Source organism: Polypterus senegalus, chromosome 4 (assembly GCF_016835505.1).
Source record: "Polypterus senegalus isolate Bchr_013 chromosome 4, ASM1683550v1, whole genome shotgun sequence".
Classification (NCBI taxonomy): Eukaryota; Metazoa; Chordata; class Cladistia; order Polypteriformes; family Polypteridae; genus Polypterus; species Polypterus senegalus.
Window position 1 is genome coordinate 125,019,028 of NC_053157.1, and position 16,992 is coordinate 125,036,019.

General features: G+C 36.6%; 1 protein-coding gene across 1 annotated transcript in view; it reads left to right on the forward strand.

The window, feature by feature from the left end:
• stim2b (stromal interaction molecule 2b) overlaps positions 1 to 16,992 on the forward strand; it is a 238,852-nt gene that overhangs the window by 149,353 nt on the left and 72,507 nt on the right. The window contains exon 3 of the mRNA XM_039751262.1: positions 2,063 to 2,174. Coding sequence (XP_039607196.1) covers positions 2,063 to 2,174 — 112 coding nt within the window. The remainder of the gene's footprint in view (positions 1 to 2,062; positions 2,175 to 16,992) is intronic.

Consider the following 16,992-nt stretch of genomic DNA (forward strand, 5'->3'; position numbering starts at 1 on the left):
TTTCAGTTGTTTGTTTTTGGGGTTTGGTGCAAGGGACAGTTAGTAGTTTAATTTTACGTAGACGTCTCTTGCTCAAATAATCCTAACCCACCTCTTTTAAGTCAGTGGGTAACTGAAGTTATATACTATTTGAAATTATATTAGATTCTCACTTCTGTTCAAAATTTTTAAATTGTGGAAGAAGACTCCCTTCGTTCTTTACTACTCTCAATAGTTTGACTATGGCTGTTGGCCTTCCTCTCTTTCTTCATGGGTGGGGGTTGATTTGAATTTAGTTTTGTTAAGTTTGACTTGATTGTATGGAATATTATATGCTTTTAATAAATTCAATAAAAGATAAAAAAAATTAATTTAAAAAAGTACATTTACAGTTGCTGAAATGTCACAACAAAGGAGAACGTGGGGTTTGATGCTGCAGTTCTTAGAAGTCTGTGAGAAGACTTTGAAATATGGGTTAATGTGTGGGCAATTTACAGTATACTTAAAGGTATTTTGCATAGGAATTCAGATTTTCCATTTGTCAAATTAGCCTCTTTAAGAGACAAATTAAAACTGTATGTCATCTGATCAATACCTGTACTGTAGTTCAGGACTAGGCTTGTGTTTCTCACAGTATCCACAAGTTCTGATGTGTAGTTGTCATTAAAATGTCGCACTGTTCTTGATTTTATCTGTGAGTGCATTGGTAAGAGCAAGTAAATGTCAAACATAATTAAATAGTGATTAGAGCATTATTTAATGGAGTAATGCATACATTTTGAACAACACATTCTTGACTAATAATTAGACCCATTAAGTGAATATAATAATGCAATAGGCCTTTAACAATCTGGTGAAAACAAGTTTAGCAGGTTAGTTAAGAATTTTCGAAAGGTGCCTATTTTCACATCTCAAGTGACATCGTGGGTGGCACGATGGTGCAGTGGGTAGCACTGCTGCTTTGCAGTTAGGAGACCTGGGTTCACTTCCCGGGTCCTCCCTGCGTGGAGTTTGCATGTTCTCCCCACAGTCCAAAGACATGCAGGTTAGGTGCGTTGGCGATTCTAAATTGTCCCTAGTGTGCGCCTGGCATGTGTGTGTGTGTGCACGCCCTGCGGTGGGCTGGCACCCTGCTCAGGGTGTGTTTCCTGCCTTGCGCCCTGTGTTGGCTGGGATTGGCTCCAGCAGACCCCCGTGAACCTGTAGTTAGTATATAGCAGGTTGGATAATAGATGGATGGATGGAAGTGACATCATTTAGGTATTTAAGTCCAATAATGCAGATGGGTGTTTATTAAATATATCCGTGTGATTAAATCTATTGAGTTGTTGAATTTATTAAAACAAGGAACAGAATATCAAGTCAGCCTCTTGGAGTCGGTATATTTCCCACTGTTAACAGTTTGGCACATTTTGGCAGGAAGAACATGAACAATTAAGTCTAAAGGTGTTAAATTGTAATTTGTAACTCTGCAAGAAAAGAAGTTGTTCAAGCTTGTTGAAATATAAGAGTTAAAAAACATAAAGAATGTCTCTGCTGTTCACATTTGTCATTATGTAATGTCATTTGTGTTATGAAACATTTGTTAAAACTAAAATCGGGCAATGTAATCCGCTACATTAAGTGGAAAGATGATGTTAGCCCTCGCGTTTTTGTTTTTCTTTTATCTTTGTTCTTCTGAAAAAACTTCCAACACAACTGTGATACATTTGGCTGAGGTTAGTAAGTATTTCAGGAACTGAGCAATAGAAGTACATGTTGCCAGCAGGAATGCAAATTCAACATACATTTATCTTGTGGTCTAACAGACTTTTCTTGCAACTTTCAAATTTATTGTTAAGGCTTTTCCCAATATCTCTAGTTCAAGTATGATCTCCATAAATGCATTAATGAAATGAGATTTTTGCTTATGATGTTAATGAATGTCTTGAGCAGCATCATGATTTTAGAGTAAATCAGTGCCATCTTTTGTGCTTATAATAGTAATTTACCTGAAGAATAAGACAGTATCACTCACAAAGCATTAAAATATTAGTAAATCATCTAACTTTTCATCTTTATCTTCTCTTTTTATTTTCTACAGTTCATAATTGAAGATATGAAACAGCATCAAACCAACAAACACAGTAACTTGCACCGGGAAGACCAACATATCACAATCGAGGAACTATGGAAATGCTGGAAGTCATCAAAAGGTTAGTAGTAATTCTTATTATAAACATGCTTTGAAAGCAGTTCATGAGATAATATTAAAAATGGCACATGTAAAAAACAAGTTATTAAACAGTTACATATCTCATACATTTAAATAAGGAATAAATTATATTTGTTTTGCTAGAATGAGTTTGCTTGCCCATTAAAAAGTGACGTGGTAATTTTATTGCTACTTGTTTATGTTTTCATACTTCATAGGATACTTCATGATTCTAGAATTTTTTCCATGGGGAACCCATTTTTGCTGAATTTTTGCTTTTGTATTCTTGGTTTTGTTCTCGTTTTAACATTATTTTGTTGATGTGACATCTCTGTTCTGTTTTACAATCAGAACTCTGAAAAGATAACCATTTTGGAAATTTGGGTAGGTTTGATGATTTGGTAGTGTTGACATCACAACCCTAGGTAAGTGGGGCTGAAGACAGCATTCTTATGTAAAACATTTAGGATTTCTAGTGAGGTAGCTAAGTAGCAGAAATTACTGCCACAAAAAAAATAAAAAACAGAAATCAGAAAGAATTAAAGCCCCCCATCAAATGACGAAGCTTACTTTAAATCAGAAATCTGATCACCAAAAATCATATTCATTAAAAGTTAGTGGTTTGTTGAAAATATTGTTTCATTTGTTTATCTTTTAAAGGTAATGCAAGGTGCTGTAACAGTTTCGTATCTTTAAATAACATGGCTCCCATACTGTCACAATCGGACACATTTGCTGTGGCATACTAGCAGCAGCAAAAGGTCTTTAAGCAAAATATACAAAGAGAGCGCTGTCACAGAAAATGAGATGGAGAGAATAAGAAAGGCAAATTTCAAACTAAAAAGAAAACAAAAACTGCATAGAAACACAGCCAAGGAAAATATTCAAAAATACACAAATACAATCTTAAATACCAGCAAAACCTGACAGTGCCCAGAGGGGATCTTAATAGTCAAATTAAACCGAATATGATCAGCAAAGTCACAGGTCATTTTTGGGTTTTTTTCCTGAAAGAAATTCATTAGTGAGTAGTAGCAGCATTAAGGAACCCAATACAAAGAAGCAACGCTTTAAAGGTTTAATACCGTTACCTTTTACTTTTCCAGAATTCAAGAAAAGTTCAGAGTGCATAAGTGCGTCTGATCATACCATTTACTTTGCTGCTTTCTGGCAATTTACCAGCATGGATGCAACTATGAATCACACATCATGTTTCTGTCACCAGCAGAATTTTGGAAACAACAACTGAGTTACATTTTAAATAAATTAAGTAGAAAACCAGCGCCCTGTGGGGCCTCACCTGTGGCCTCAAATGTGTCCTGGCTCATATGGATCTAGTAGTAGTGCTCTTATTTCAGAAGTGTTTCTCAAATTACTGACTTTATAAAGCAAACATCTGTGCTTGTTTGTGAAAACTCAAGTACTAGCTAAAAATGTATATACAATATGTGATTGTGCAAGTCTCTTAAGACCACATCACTCACATTTAATATTGTCATATTTACATAAAGTTGTTGTGTCCTGGCAATTTTAGAGTTTTTTTTTCCCCCAAACAAAAGCAGAGTGATAGACCTTGACCTTGGAAATTACCAGCTTGAGTTTCCTAGGATATCAACTCCGGGTTTGCTCATATGTACTTTTTACCAAATAATTCTTCTGCGTAATGCCTTTAATATCCTGTGATAAATAAAGAGTCTTCCAAGATAGAAAAATATTTGGGGATCGTCCCCATATATTGTCATCCAGACAAAAATGAAATAAAGAATGATTCAAATGACTTTTCAGTACAGAATGAATGTTTTACTGTAACAAGATGGCGTTTAAATAGCAGATTGTATTATGGGAGAGGAAATGGTTGGCAGGAACTGATGATTGGAGGCGGGAACACGGAACCAACGTCATCAAGAGCAGACTGAAGTAGCTGAGTGTGGAACCGGAAGTGACGTCATTGGAGTGGAACCGGAAGTGACGTCATCACGGCCATCTTGGATCCGTAAAAAGAGGGATTTATTTTTCTTCCAGTTTTTTGTAGCTAGAAAGAGATTCAGATAAGTACCACATGACTGACCCTTGTCTCGCGAGATTTCACTCACCTTTAGCCTCTTTGACTGCCTCCAACTCGCACGTGTGTGACAATCCTTAATTTTTGACAAAGGTATTGTGACAAACAGTTTGCATATACTGTATGTAATAGAGTTTGGTTGACTATTTTAGACCATTGCAACTCTCTCCTGGCATAACTTCCTTCAACTACTGTCAGACCTTTCCAACTCCTCCAGAAAGCAACTGGTGTTCTTGGTTCCTTTTTTTTACTCCTTCTACTACTCTTCTTTTGTCTTTTCACTGGTTTCCTATTGCTGCAAAGATCTAGTCCAGAACTCTTGTCTTGTCCTATCTCCTTCTCAGGGTTTCCAATATTTGGTCTCTTCATCCATCCCTTCAAGAAATCTCAGCTCTGCCTATGCCTGTCTGCTGACTGTCCCCTCTCTTGCGAGATGTGCCAAGACAGAACAATGTCTCCACATTCTTGCTCCAAAGCTGTTGAATGATCTCTCTTTTTTCTATTTATATGGCACAAATTTATTTGTGTTTAGACGTCATTTGAAAACACACCTTTTCATTAAATATTTTGGATCTACTTAGATTCTGTCCCACAGGATGGCTGTTGTTGTGCTGATAAAGAGTTCAGGATGCAGATGTTTGTCTTTTTGCCTTAGTCTAATTGTAGGTATAATTACATAGTGGTTCTACTCTCTTGTACTTGCTTTTTTAATCTTGTTCTCTGTTGCTTTGATGCTTGCACTTTCATTCTTGTATGTATTATAACTTGCTTTGCTAGTTACCTTGAATAATGGCATCTGCTAAATAAATAATAATAGTGTAATTTTTTTTTTTTTAGCCATTGCTCTTCTTTTTCTTCCTCAGTGTTTTTCCTGCACTAGTGCAGGGTCTGCCATCTTGAACATCTATCTCCATTTTTCCAATCAAGAGCATCTTCCTGGCTGGCTTTAACTTGGCATATGTTTTCCTTCTGTCTATCAGGCCTTGTTTCTTACTAGATCCATGTGGTCATTTACACTGTGGGCTGAGAAAAAGAAGTCTTTTCCACTGAGGGATCTTCACTTCGAATAACATGACCATACCGTTGCAAGCAGGCTTCCTGCATCTTACCGTCAATAGGCGCTGCTTCCATAATCCTGCAGTCATCAATGTTCTTGACATGGTGCCATCTCACAAGCCCAAATATCCAGCATTCTCATCTCCACAAAGTGTAGCGCTTTCTCTGACTCACAGTCACAGCCCACCATATAGTGTCATTTAGGGTGGCAGTGCTAACAGCGGTCTTATAAACTTTCACCTTAAGGTAAACAGTTTGGGCATTTACCGATCATACAGGACAAGACATACAGGAGTGATGTTGGTTGCTCCCATGTAAATAATCCCATTGTCCAAATAGTGGTAATCTGAGCTAGCATCATGGAAAAAAAATATGGACATTAAAATTCTTTTTGTACTGTGATGGAACTGGGCCATCAACAAGCCCCAAAACACAATCACACAGTCCAGGTCCAAATAATTGAAGGATTATTCCACAAAATACCTCCAAAAGTTGCAAAAGCACAAACACCGGTTTTCTTTTTCTTTCTCTCTCTCCACAATACTTTCTTCTCATCACCACACCACCTTCCTTCAGTCAAGTGTTGGTCCACGTCCTCCCAGCTCCGTCTCGCCTGGATAAGGGAGTGCAGTCCCTTTTATTAAGGACCCAGGAGTACTTCATGTGCCAGGGTACGGAAGTCCCATTTATTAGGGAGTACATCTACCTGCAGCACACACTGTGTTGCCAGACTACACTTCCCAGCATGCCCTACTGGTTCTGTACTGGGCACTGATATGCAGGGCCACTGCCATCTTGCATCCTGGGGAATAAAGAGTCCCCAGCGATATCTTCCAGTGGGCTGTCCGTCCATGCACTCCAGCCATCACTTCCAGGTCTGGCTCCATCCTCTCTCCTGGTTAGAATGCTCATCTGCCTGCTCGGAGCTTTCTGTCCGGGTAAGGAAACATCCCCTATTCTGGTCAGGATGCCCATCCAACTGTGTCATTTACAGTACACTTTGTATGTTATAATTGCTTGTTTTTCTGCAGTTTTCAGTAATTTCCTTAAGTGACATTTCATTTTTGTGTAAATCTTAGAATACTGGTTTATTTTAAATATTTTATTTACAAAGGTGTTATGTTAATAATTATGATTTGCTTAAAGAAGGAAGGTGGACAGATGTTGGTCTTAATTTTGAAGAAAGATCAAGTAAATGGCTGCAAACCAATACTTTTAAGTGGATGCTAACCGATGATAGTGATGTGAGGAGTTAAATTAGTCGATCGTTTATATATAAAAACAATATAACTAAAGATTGAGGGAAAAAATAATTTAATAAGAGGGTAAAACAAATAACCAATGAAAAACTCTCCTAACAGTTTGCTAACATTGTTATTAACAGTAACAAAGAAACCAAAACAATTCCATTGCTATTGTCAGTTGGCAATAGAAATCGGCTGACTTTAAGTGCTTTGAAGTAGAGTATACAGTATGTAAATACTTTAGTCGTTAATTCTGTAACTATTCACTTGATCCTTGATTTTCCATCAATGTGTAGGTTTGTCCTTCTCACATGGAGAGCTCCCTTTATCTAAGCAAGTATTTGTATCTTTTTAACTCAGTGGATTTCATAGAATTGCCATTGTGTGTGTGATCTATAAACATGTGTATTCTGTCACATGCACTCCATCCTGCCCCAATAAAGTATTGGTAATGCACCTTTGTTACATTGTTAGCTTATGTTATGTGGCAGAAGTAAGTGCAAGTGATCTCTTGGCTGTAGTGTAGCTAGGCTTCAAAACATTTTAGCAATAAACGTACATTTCACAGGATTGTACAGTTTACTTTTATATTGATGTTCTTACTTTACCAGATACAGAAAATCAGACTCGGATTTAAGAGTACATGACAATCTGCTGTTCATCCTTTTTTCTTAGTTTCTGCAATATCATTAAATTTAGATGGATTTATGTTTGTCGTGATTGTTGTGCAGAGAATTTGTTTTTCTGGCAAGGTATTTTATAGATGTTTTAAATCATAAAGAATATCTAGTCATATAACTGCCTCTATGGTAAGGTTTATAGTTTGATTTATCATATATCATTTCTTCAGTTTTGTAGGCTACTGTTAAGTTCTATTTGAAATGAGTTACAGCAGCACTGATTATGAGAAGGGAGAACACATTACACCAGGGGATATTTTAATTGTTAGCCAGCAAGCAATAAAAGTGAGAATTGTGCTTTGTGTGAAAGGATTGTGTATTTTTTAGACAAATGTATTGTTTAATTTTGATGCTGAAGATCTAATCTTTTGCAAAATGTACTTATCAATGGCTATATCTAAATTAAGTTCTTCACCTCTATTGAATGTTTATACTGAGAAGGAAATCAGGCAACTTGTATCTTTCTTTTTATTGTTCATTAAAATAATGTATAGTCTGCAAATATTTTGTGATAATGTTAGATATTGTTCGCAACTCCGCACCTGACACTTCCTGTCATGTGATGCCTGTAATGTGGCAATCATTTGATAAGATAGGTGGGGTTAACAAAAGAAGACCACATACCTTATTGAATGCTCCAGTGTTGTGTGCACAGGCTGCCATTGTGAAATCCTTTGGTTTAGCTGTTTAGGTAACTGGTTAGCTTTGTCTGCTCAGGAGTTTAGTGTTTTTTCGTTCCTGTGTCTGTTTTTTGGATAATTCATTTGCCTTTTTGCATAATTTTGTTTGATTTTCTGCCCTTTTTGTTTGTGATATTTCAATATCTCCTCAGACAATAAAGTTTCTAAGTTGGTGCATTCTAGAGTGCATTCCTATGTTAACTCTCTCCCTGTCAGTCCTATTCTTTGCAACCCCAGCTTGGTTTGTAATAGACATAAACAGCCTTTAGTTTCTTCCTGCTTGAACTTTCACTTGAGTCAGTTACATTTACCTCATGGTTGACTACATCATTAATTCACACAGATCATAAGCTACATCTTACTTAGTTTTCAGTGAAAGAAAAAGAAACAGTCTTTTAAGGACACTAAATTAGGGGAGGGTCTGGCTTTGTCTCATTTTTCTACTGTACAGTGAATATCACTTATTTGAAATGTTGGAAACAAGCAGATCACACCAGACCCAAGCCAGCAAGGTCACTTACTGCAATAAGAATACAGAACTTCTTCCTATGTACTGTAGTTTACTTTGTGTGCTGCCACAAACAGCCATAATAGTCATTGAGAGTCTGCTATTGTAGCAGGAAAAATCTGAAGGGGCAATCGCTGCTAATAATTACATCTGTACTGGTCAATCATGTACCCCCTTTTCACCCACCTATAATACTTGTCAGCTTATACATGGTCTACTGTATGTTTGTTATTGTGAGTGTCAGAAATATCTATATTTAGTGATGCTTCAATCAAATTTATTGGGGCAGAGTACAACATCGTGTCTGTTTTTTGTATTTTTTGTTTTTCCTTTGTCTCTCTAAAAAAACTTTTTATGCTGAGCTTCTCCAAAACCAGACACAGAGATACCTTAATGAGTGCGTTGTAACACTGGCATTCTCTTTTCTACTCTTCTATAAAGCTTTGAGTGGTGAAACACCGGGGAGACAGTTGTATGCATGTTCTCCCGGTTGTGACTCAATCACTGTAGCTTCTAGCTCCTTCAGAGCTATCATAGATCTCTTGGTGGCCTCCATTAGTAGTCCTCTTCTTGCACGATGACTCCATTTTTGTAAACCACCTTCTCTAGCAAATTTATAGCAGTGCCATGCTTTTCCCATTCTTAAATGACCAATTTAGCTGTATTCCAAAGGGTATTCTCTGACTTGGATATTTTCTTGTCTCCATCCCCCAACTTGCTTTTTTCAATCACCTTTCACAAAGATGCTTGGAGTGTTCTGTTGTCTTCATTGTGCAGGTTATGTCACAATACTAACTCGCCATTAGGTGAGCTTTCCAGACTGGTGATTATACTACAGTCGACTGAAACCCCTTCACTACAGACAAGTGGTCTCTATTTAACTAATTGTGTGATTTCTAAAACCAATTTAATTAAAATATCACCCCTAGAGAATCTCTGGCTGTGCTGGGGACAGGACCTAACTATTACATTTTCAGACATTCATGGGAAACCAGTCATAAATAGATAGGATACACTCTCCCATAATATGTGAAACATTGACTTATTCAGCTGAAAAATCACCAACCCTGCTTACATGAGACTAGAGATATAAATGCATGTTTCCTCTACCATTTAATCTTGTTATGCCTTGAGCTTCAATTTTTAAAGACAACATTCATCATTCTGCACAAATCATGGTGCAGTTCCTCTTAAAACTGTGCATTGCATTTATGTTTCAAAATTGAAACTACCCAAAATATGTTTAGGGTTGGACCGTACATTTGAATGATGTCATCAAGGACTGGCCTCACTAGTTCACATGTTGTTGGATTATCTTAAGCATTTATTTGGATTATCTGTCAGTCATTGTTGGACTCACAATTCTTGGTAATACTTTAATGACACTGTTGTCATGGTTGTGCTTATTTATGTTTTGTATTTTCTGTTCCTTTTTTAAGACTTTGTTTTTTGACTTCAAGTATTTTTCACATTTATCATATTCATTTAAATTTTTTATAGTATTGTTTTTGTGTGAAGTTTAACTTCTATGTATTGTCACATGCTCTTCTGTGTTCTTTGTGCTTTGTGGGTGTTCCCCTAATAAGGAGAGCCACCTGTGGAGCCAAACCTGTCTTATAAAGACTGAGGACCCCCACTGGTTAAATATGGTTTATTTTGTCTATTCTTGGAGCTGATGAGTTTTCTTCTGTTTTTTGCAATCTAATGATTAGTGTTGAATTGCTGGATTTTTGGTCTCTACTCTCTTTTTAACCACTCTTCTCTGATTTTGTATTGGAACTTGGATTTTGGAATGCCTTAGCATATCCATTTTGCCTTTTTTCACTCTGATGAGCATTTTGAGTTTCAGGGCTTTTTAAAAATAAATCTTTTTATATAGAAAAATATTCATCCGCCCTTTATTGTACATCCAGAGGTTTATAGTTTCCCTCACCCTGTCATGACATTTGCTAAAGTACTTTGGGACTTATAGTTTTGTGCCAGTTTCCATTTTTAAAAGGCGTGCTCATAACGAAGCCAGCAGGTCTCCCCTGTGAACTGACCGAGTCAAGCGTGCCTCTGCTGGGTGCACTAGTGGGGATTCTGGCTTGCTTCCTAGCTAGTGTAAAGGCCCTTGTGAAGAGTGTAGAGGAGAACTCTCTGCATTGCAACAACCGTTTGGTGTAACATAAGATGTCCTACAATGATGATACATTTGTTGTGATTTTTATACTACACTGCTTGCATGTCAGACTTAAGAGTCTGAACCCACTCTCCATAACTCAATGGAAAAGTGATGCCTTTCATTGGCTAAAAGTAGAAAAAATGTACTTTGTGAGGAAAGGTGAAAAACATCTCCCAGAATTTGGAAAGAATTTATAAATATTATTCTAAAATATACCTGTTGGCTCACTGCCTCTGTAATTTGTTTCAACAGATATTTTAATGTACTTGTGAGGAATCTTATAGTGGATTATTTGTTCACATGTGTAGCTCTTTGAACTGGGTAGTGGTGGAGCTTTAACTGTTGATTATGATTTAATGCATTTGAAGTTACTTTTTTTGTTTTACATATTGTAATGTGTCCTTTAAGCTCAATAAAATTTATCATGAAAACATAAAGTAATTGCAGATTATTGTTAAATAATGCAATTTTTCGCACCATCACCTTTTTTCTTGTCTTTTTTTTAGCCCTCTGTATTTTTTGTCCTTTTTCTGTCTTTTATGAACCTTCAAAGATTTGTACTTTTTTCTTATGTGTAGTGAAACAGTGTCAATTTAACACCTTTCTTTTTATAAAGGTGTCCTTGCTGCTAACATTTCATCATTCCAGGATGTCTCAATAGTCTCAATGTCCTTTAGACTTTGCTTGACAACATCCAGGAAAAACAAAACTTTTGTTTGGACCTATATAAAACATATCAATCTTCAGCTGTCCTCTCATGTAGTTATCCAGTGCAAATGCAATCTGTGTTAAACTGATCATTACAAAAATAAATGAAACATTCAGTTTTCTGTCTAAAGATACTGCATTTTATTTCCAAGCAAGTGAGAAAAGTTTAAAACTCTCATTCTCTTCTGAGTGACTCACAGCTTTATACACAGATCCTCTCAATCAGAGCACTGGTTTAACATCTATGGTTTCTGTGGTCATTGATGCACCTTTATTTAACCTAATTCCATACAAGATTACAGTTGCATGCATGCATATCTGGGGGTCATCCAATCCAAAGAGTGTTGCTTTCTAGGAGAGCCCTATTTCGAAAATAATGTTAATTTAATATTAACAACTTTAAATTATTATAGCTCATTCTCAGTAAAGCACTATGACTTCTAAGTGGTAGAAGTGCTCACACCGGGCCTGACCGTGCCCCGCGCAGCGAAAAGAGGCCTTCCCTTGAAAACATTGTGAAAATTATGTTTATTTCACGTGGGACAGGAAATTGAACCCACGAGTCAAACAACATTGTGTAGGGCTTCAGCACAAGAGAGATGCTCCACTCCCTCTCCCTCCCTCAGTGCACGTGTCATTTTTCCAACCATGGTGCAGTGAAGAGTTTACCTCACGTATTTCATCTCTTGTGTTCTTTTTCTAGCTAGTCCAGTAAGGTAAGTTGGATAAATATGTCTGTGAAGCCAGAGAAAATTTGGGTTATGTTATAATTCTTGCATGTTCAAGAGTTTAGTTGGGGTTCTTGACCTTTCAGATCTTCCATGTTACAAGAGCTTCTGACCAACCTGGCTTCAATCAGCATTGAAAAAGAATTCCTCACAGATGATGTAAAAAATGAACTAGTACAATTGTTTTCAGAGAGGAGATCTAATTTGGGGAAACAAACTTAAATAAATATTTAATTTGAATAAAGTGTTTATTTCTCATTTAATATGCCTTTCTTTATCATATTCATATGCCTTCTTTACCATTCACTTTGACAGCACCTCACCTTAGGGGGCATACAATCAAGGAGTTTGCCTTGGGCATCTTCTAGCCTCTGCACGCCACTGCAAGAATATCAGTGGAAATACTTCTTCCAGTATGTATTTAGAAACCCATCTTCCCAGCAAACTATTGCCTATTATGCAGCATATTTTATTTTCTCCCATCATAATTCATACATAGGCATGTTGGAACTTTACTTAAACATGCACAGTCCAAACATTGCAGACTTTGTACCTGTAAGATATGACTAATAACAACTGTACCAAACAGTGAAGCATTATATACAAAATAATAAACATAAACTGGACTGAATGGTATGGCAACAATAAAATAAAACAGCAACTTTTATTTTAATGTAGCATCTTTCTATTATGAACATTATCGCAAAGTGCTTTGTGGTTATGGAGACACTACAATCACTTCTGTGTATATTTTACAATTGCATTACTGAAAGATTAAAGACCTGCACAGGAACACAAAGTGAGTCAGCAGCAAGAAATAAACCAGCAACCTTGGAAGTCAATTGTTTTAGCTACTGGACCGTACTGCATGTTAACAATAATGTCCGTTTTTTTTTTTACCTGGTGAAAATCTATTGCATCTTTAACTTGGACCTTTAAATTAACAAAGGGATGTGCCTCTCATGTTTTCCCTAGGAATTGAACATCAGACGTGTTCAGCTTGTTGCTGTTTGCTTTTTATTTAGCAAGTACAGAAGAAAATCTTTTTTATAGCGGACGGCAAACAATAAACAATCTAATCCCTTTTGTTCATATTTGTTCCATACACACTTTTCAAAAAGATGGTAAAGATTTGGGAAAATATAAAGAATGATGTTTCTAATTGAAGAAAGTTTTTTTTTTTTTTTGTAAAAGTTCAGCATAGGGTGGATTCTTATTATTATTGTTGAAGGATTTCCATTTTTTTTTTTTTCTTTTTTTTTTTTTTCAAGCTTTTTTCTGAGATATCACAAGAATGTCAGTACATGGTCTAACTGGAATAAAAAAGACCTTTTATTACAGAGTTCTGTAGTGATTTGGCTGGGTTAAATATGTTTTACACTTTACCAGTCGTCTGGGAATGTTGGTCATGTCAAAAGTACTTTCAGTAGCACACATTACAATCTCACACCCACTCAAGGTGATTGTACAACCATGAAGGGCCCAAAAGTTAGATGTTTAAAACTGAAACATGCAATTTCATTACTAATTTAGTCATCTTTATACTTTATGGATGTAAAAATAGGATAACCATATAAAAATATTGTCATTATTACTGAAATATTTTTATTTTTTTTATTGATTTGTGTCTGTGTTGTGACATATAATGGTTTACATTATTTTGCTGCTACTTGACATTTGTAAATCTATCTTAATAATATAGTGAATTGGTTGTAATTAAAGAAAAAAATATGTAGTAGTTTTATTTTAATCTACACTTTTCATGTTTTGGAATTGTTGTTGCCCAGCAATCTTAAATTTTTGGTAACACTTTAGGTACTGAAAAAAATTGCTCTTATGCAAGCAGACCTTAACAAAGATTTATTTTAGTCTTAATTATAATTTTAAAGCATCAGTAAATAGATTATTCATCTCTGTTGTGAACCCGGCCCGGACACAGACTGGCGGACATGTTGTTTCTCAACCACCACACGTTTATTTACAATATTTACGAGTATCTAATTGGTCACACAGACCCAGTTCAGTGCACAAACGAACCCCAAATACAAAGTCCTGGCCACTCAATGCCTTTTCTTCGGGCCGCCTCCACAGGTCTCCTGAGCTTTGTCCTTCCGCCTCCCGACTCCAGCCTCGAATGAAGGGAGACGGCCCCTTTTATACAGGACCCGGATGAGCCCCAGGTGTTCCCAGCATTCCTCCTCTAGCCACGCCCCAGTGTGGCGGAAGTGCCGGCTGTCCTCCCGGCAGCTCTCCGGGCGCCGTCCTAATTCTTCCCCCCAGCACTTCCTGGTGTGGCGGAAGTGCTGGGGTAACAGGTCCCCAAGGCATTGGGGGCCTCCTGGCAGTGACCACGGGCCCCTACAGGGTGGAGCTTCCATGCCTTGTACCCGTGATCCCCAGAACAACCCGGAAGGCAGCTCCCACGTGATCCAGGGTGGGCTCAGACCCACATCCGGTCCCTCATGGCGTCCCGGCCGGGTCATGGCCCCTGGCATCCCTGACACTGTGCAACAGGGCATATTGACATGATGGTAAAATTACTTGTTAATATGATTATTAAAATATTAATAATATGATAGGCCTTGTACTTAATATGTAATATCAAGAGAAATGCATCTCAGTTAAGCCATCTCAGACCACTCCAGGGTGAAGTTTTGTTTGTAGGACACATTGCAGAGATGAATAAACACTTTACTAATTCTTTATAAGTGTTATAAAGACCCAAAGAACTGTATGCTAAGGTCTTGTTATACAGGAGTAAATGTGTAACATGGTAACTAATCTAAAGTGTTACCTAAATTTCCTGTAAACGGATCTAGTGTCAGTTTTCATAGTTCTGACAAAGAGTCTTTTATCTAGAGCTGTTTGACAGGTTCACAGGGAATGAAGCATAGCAGTTAACTCCATATATGTGCTGCAGTTTTATATTCTGTATGTACTGTAGGCATCCCTGGGGCTCCTTTACATTTGAATCTAATAACTTACAGTTCATACTGTACTAAAGTGTTTGCTTCTAGACTTTGGTAGTACTGTCCCATAAATCCTGAAAAAGTTGTTTAAGTTACTGCTCAGTGTTTACAGAAATTGATATTTTTTTTAAAAACATCTGCATTCTTTTGTTTATACCCACTTTATCCTTCTGATTACATTCTGTATCTTTTGTATTTATTCTAAAATTCATCCTAGTCATTTACTGGAATGTGATTATATCATCGTATTAAGGAAAGATATTGTTTAAAGTTTAACTTTTGTCACTTTTATGTCAATAAACTGGAAAACCATTAAAACAGAAGCAACAATTTTAATAAAGTAAAAAAGCAATCTTTAACATCATTGCTTTATTTGTACAGTTGAAAAAAATTCTTGGCATATGGAAATGACAGTAGAATCAAGCATAAACCATTAATTATTTGCAAATATGTGTTTGGATTTTCACAGATAATAGAAAATCTACTATAGCATCTAAAACAAGAATTTAATAAATTAATTGAATATTTAAAGATATAGTCACCACCGAAATGGTACATGGTAGGAGACATTTAGAACAGAGAGCTCTCCTAGAAAAAGAGACAACATAGTGGCTAGGACTGCTGCCTCATGGATCCAGTGCCTGATCATTATTTATGCATGAGATATTCTCAGAATATTCTGGTTTTCCTCTCACATCTCCAAAGGCATGCAAGTTTGTTGAACTGCCATTTTTAATTTGGCCAATGCTTGAGTAGGAAATAAGCTCCTATCCTGCCCAGACCGGTTTCATGCTGCCAAGACTCTAGCTTCCCATGACACTTAATTGGATTAAGTATGTTTGAGAACATACTGTGTGTGGTACCTGCAAGTTTTTTTTTTTTTTTTCTTTCAACAATAATTATTATTTTTAAACATCAGATTACCTTTTATGTATAGAAATAGTTTGCTTTCTATTTTTCAAACTGCTTTACAGCTTTTCAAAAATAATAATTGAGTATAATATTACTGTAAATCTTCACTTTAGTCTAGTGTGAAAATTAAGAGTTAACCAAAAGCTTTAATTTTAGATTCAAACCTCTGGAGAAACTAGCGACTGAAGTGGGAAATTGTCTGACACCACACATTCTTCCTCAGTGATGTATTACTTTTAAGCCCCCTTTCATATAAGGCCACAGCAATACTCATCTTCAAGCTGATGTGGTTTACATTTGTTTATTTCATTTATCTGTTACCTTCAGCACACTGAAAATGCTCATCTTGAGATTTTTTTTTAGTAACTTAACCTCCATATATCATAAAAGTTTGTGAATCTTTGGAATTTCTGCATTAGTTATTCAAAAATATAGTTTGGTCTTAAATGTAGTCAAAATAATATAGACAAACAAAATCTGAATAAGCTTATATTGCACAAACTCTTCTCCTTGTTATTACTGAACTCCTTGCTTAGACATTCACAGTCCTGCCTGCATTTAGTAACTTACATAACCTCCATCAAATACTTTCTGGGGCTGCTAATCAGACTTGCACAATGGTGAGAACTAATTTTACACCATTCTGGCTTAGAAAACTGTACCATTCCATTATTGAAACAATCAGCTTCAGTGCCGGCCACATGGGAACATTTGAAAAGGGCAAGCTGCCACAGACGCACAAGACCCATTATAGTGTGGCGAAAGCGAGCAGCCCTCCTGAAGTCCGAGAGTCCCACAGTGCTACCATATCTTAGAGTGAATACTAAACACCAACACAAGTCTCTTGCCCACTGGGTAGTGCAGCACAGATACAGTATATACTTTTCGGAATAGGAAGTCATACTGGTAGTATAAATTTTTATCGTGTTTCTTATTCACATAAAAAGCTGACTATATATGTGGTATAGCTAAATGAACGCCTACAACCCAAACTGTGACCAGTAAGCTGTAAGACCACGTACCTCTCTGTGCTGACATTATTTGGCAGTGTCTTCTGTTACTTTAAACAGTATGTGTGCCATACTCTCCACAGGCTTCTTTCCTGTCC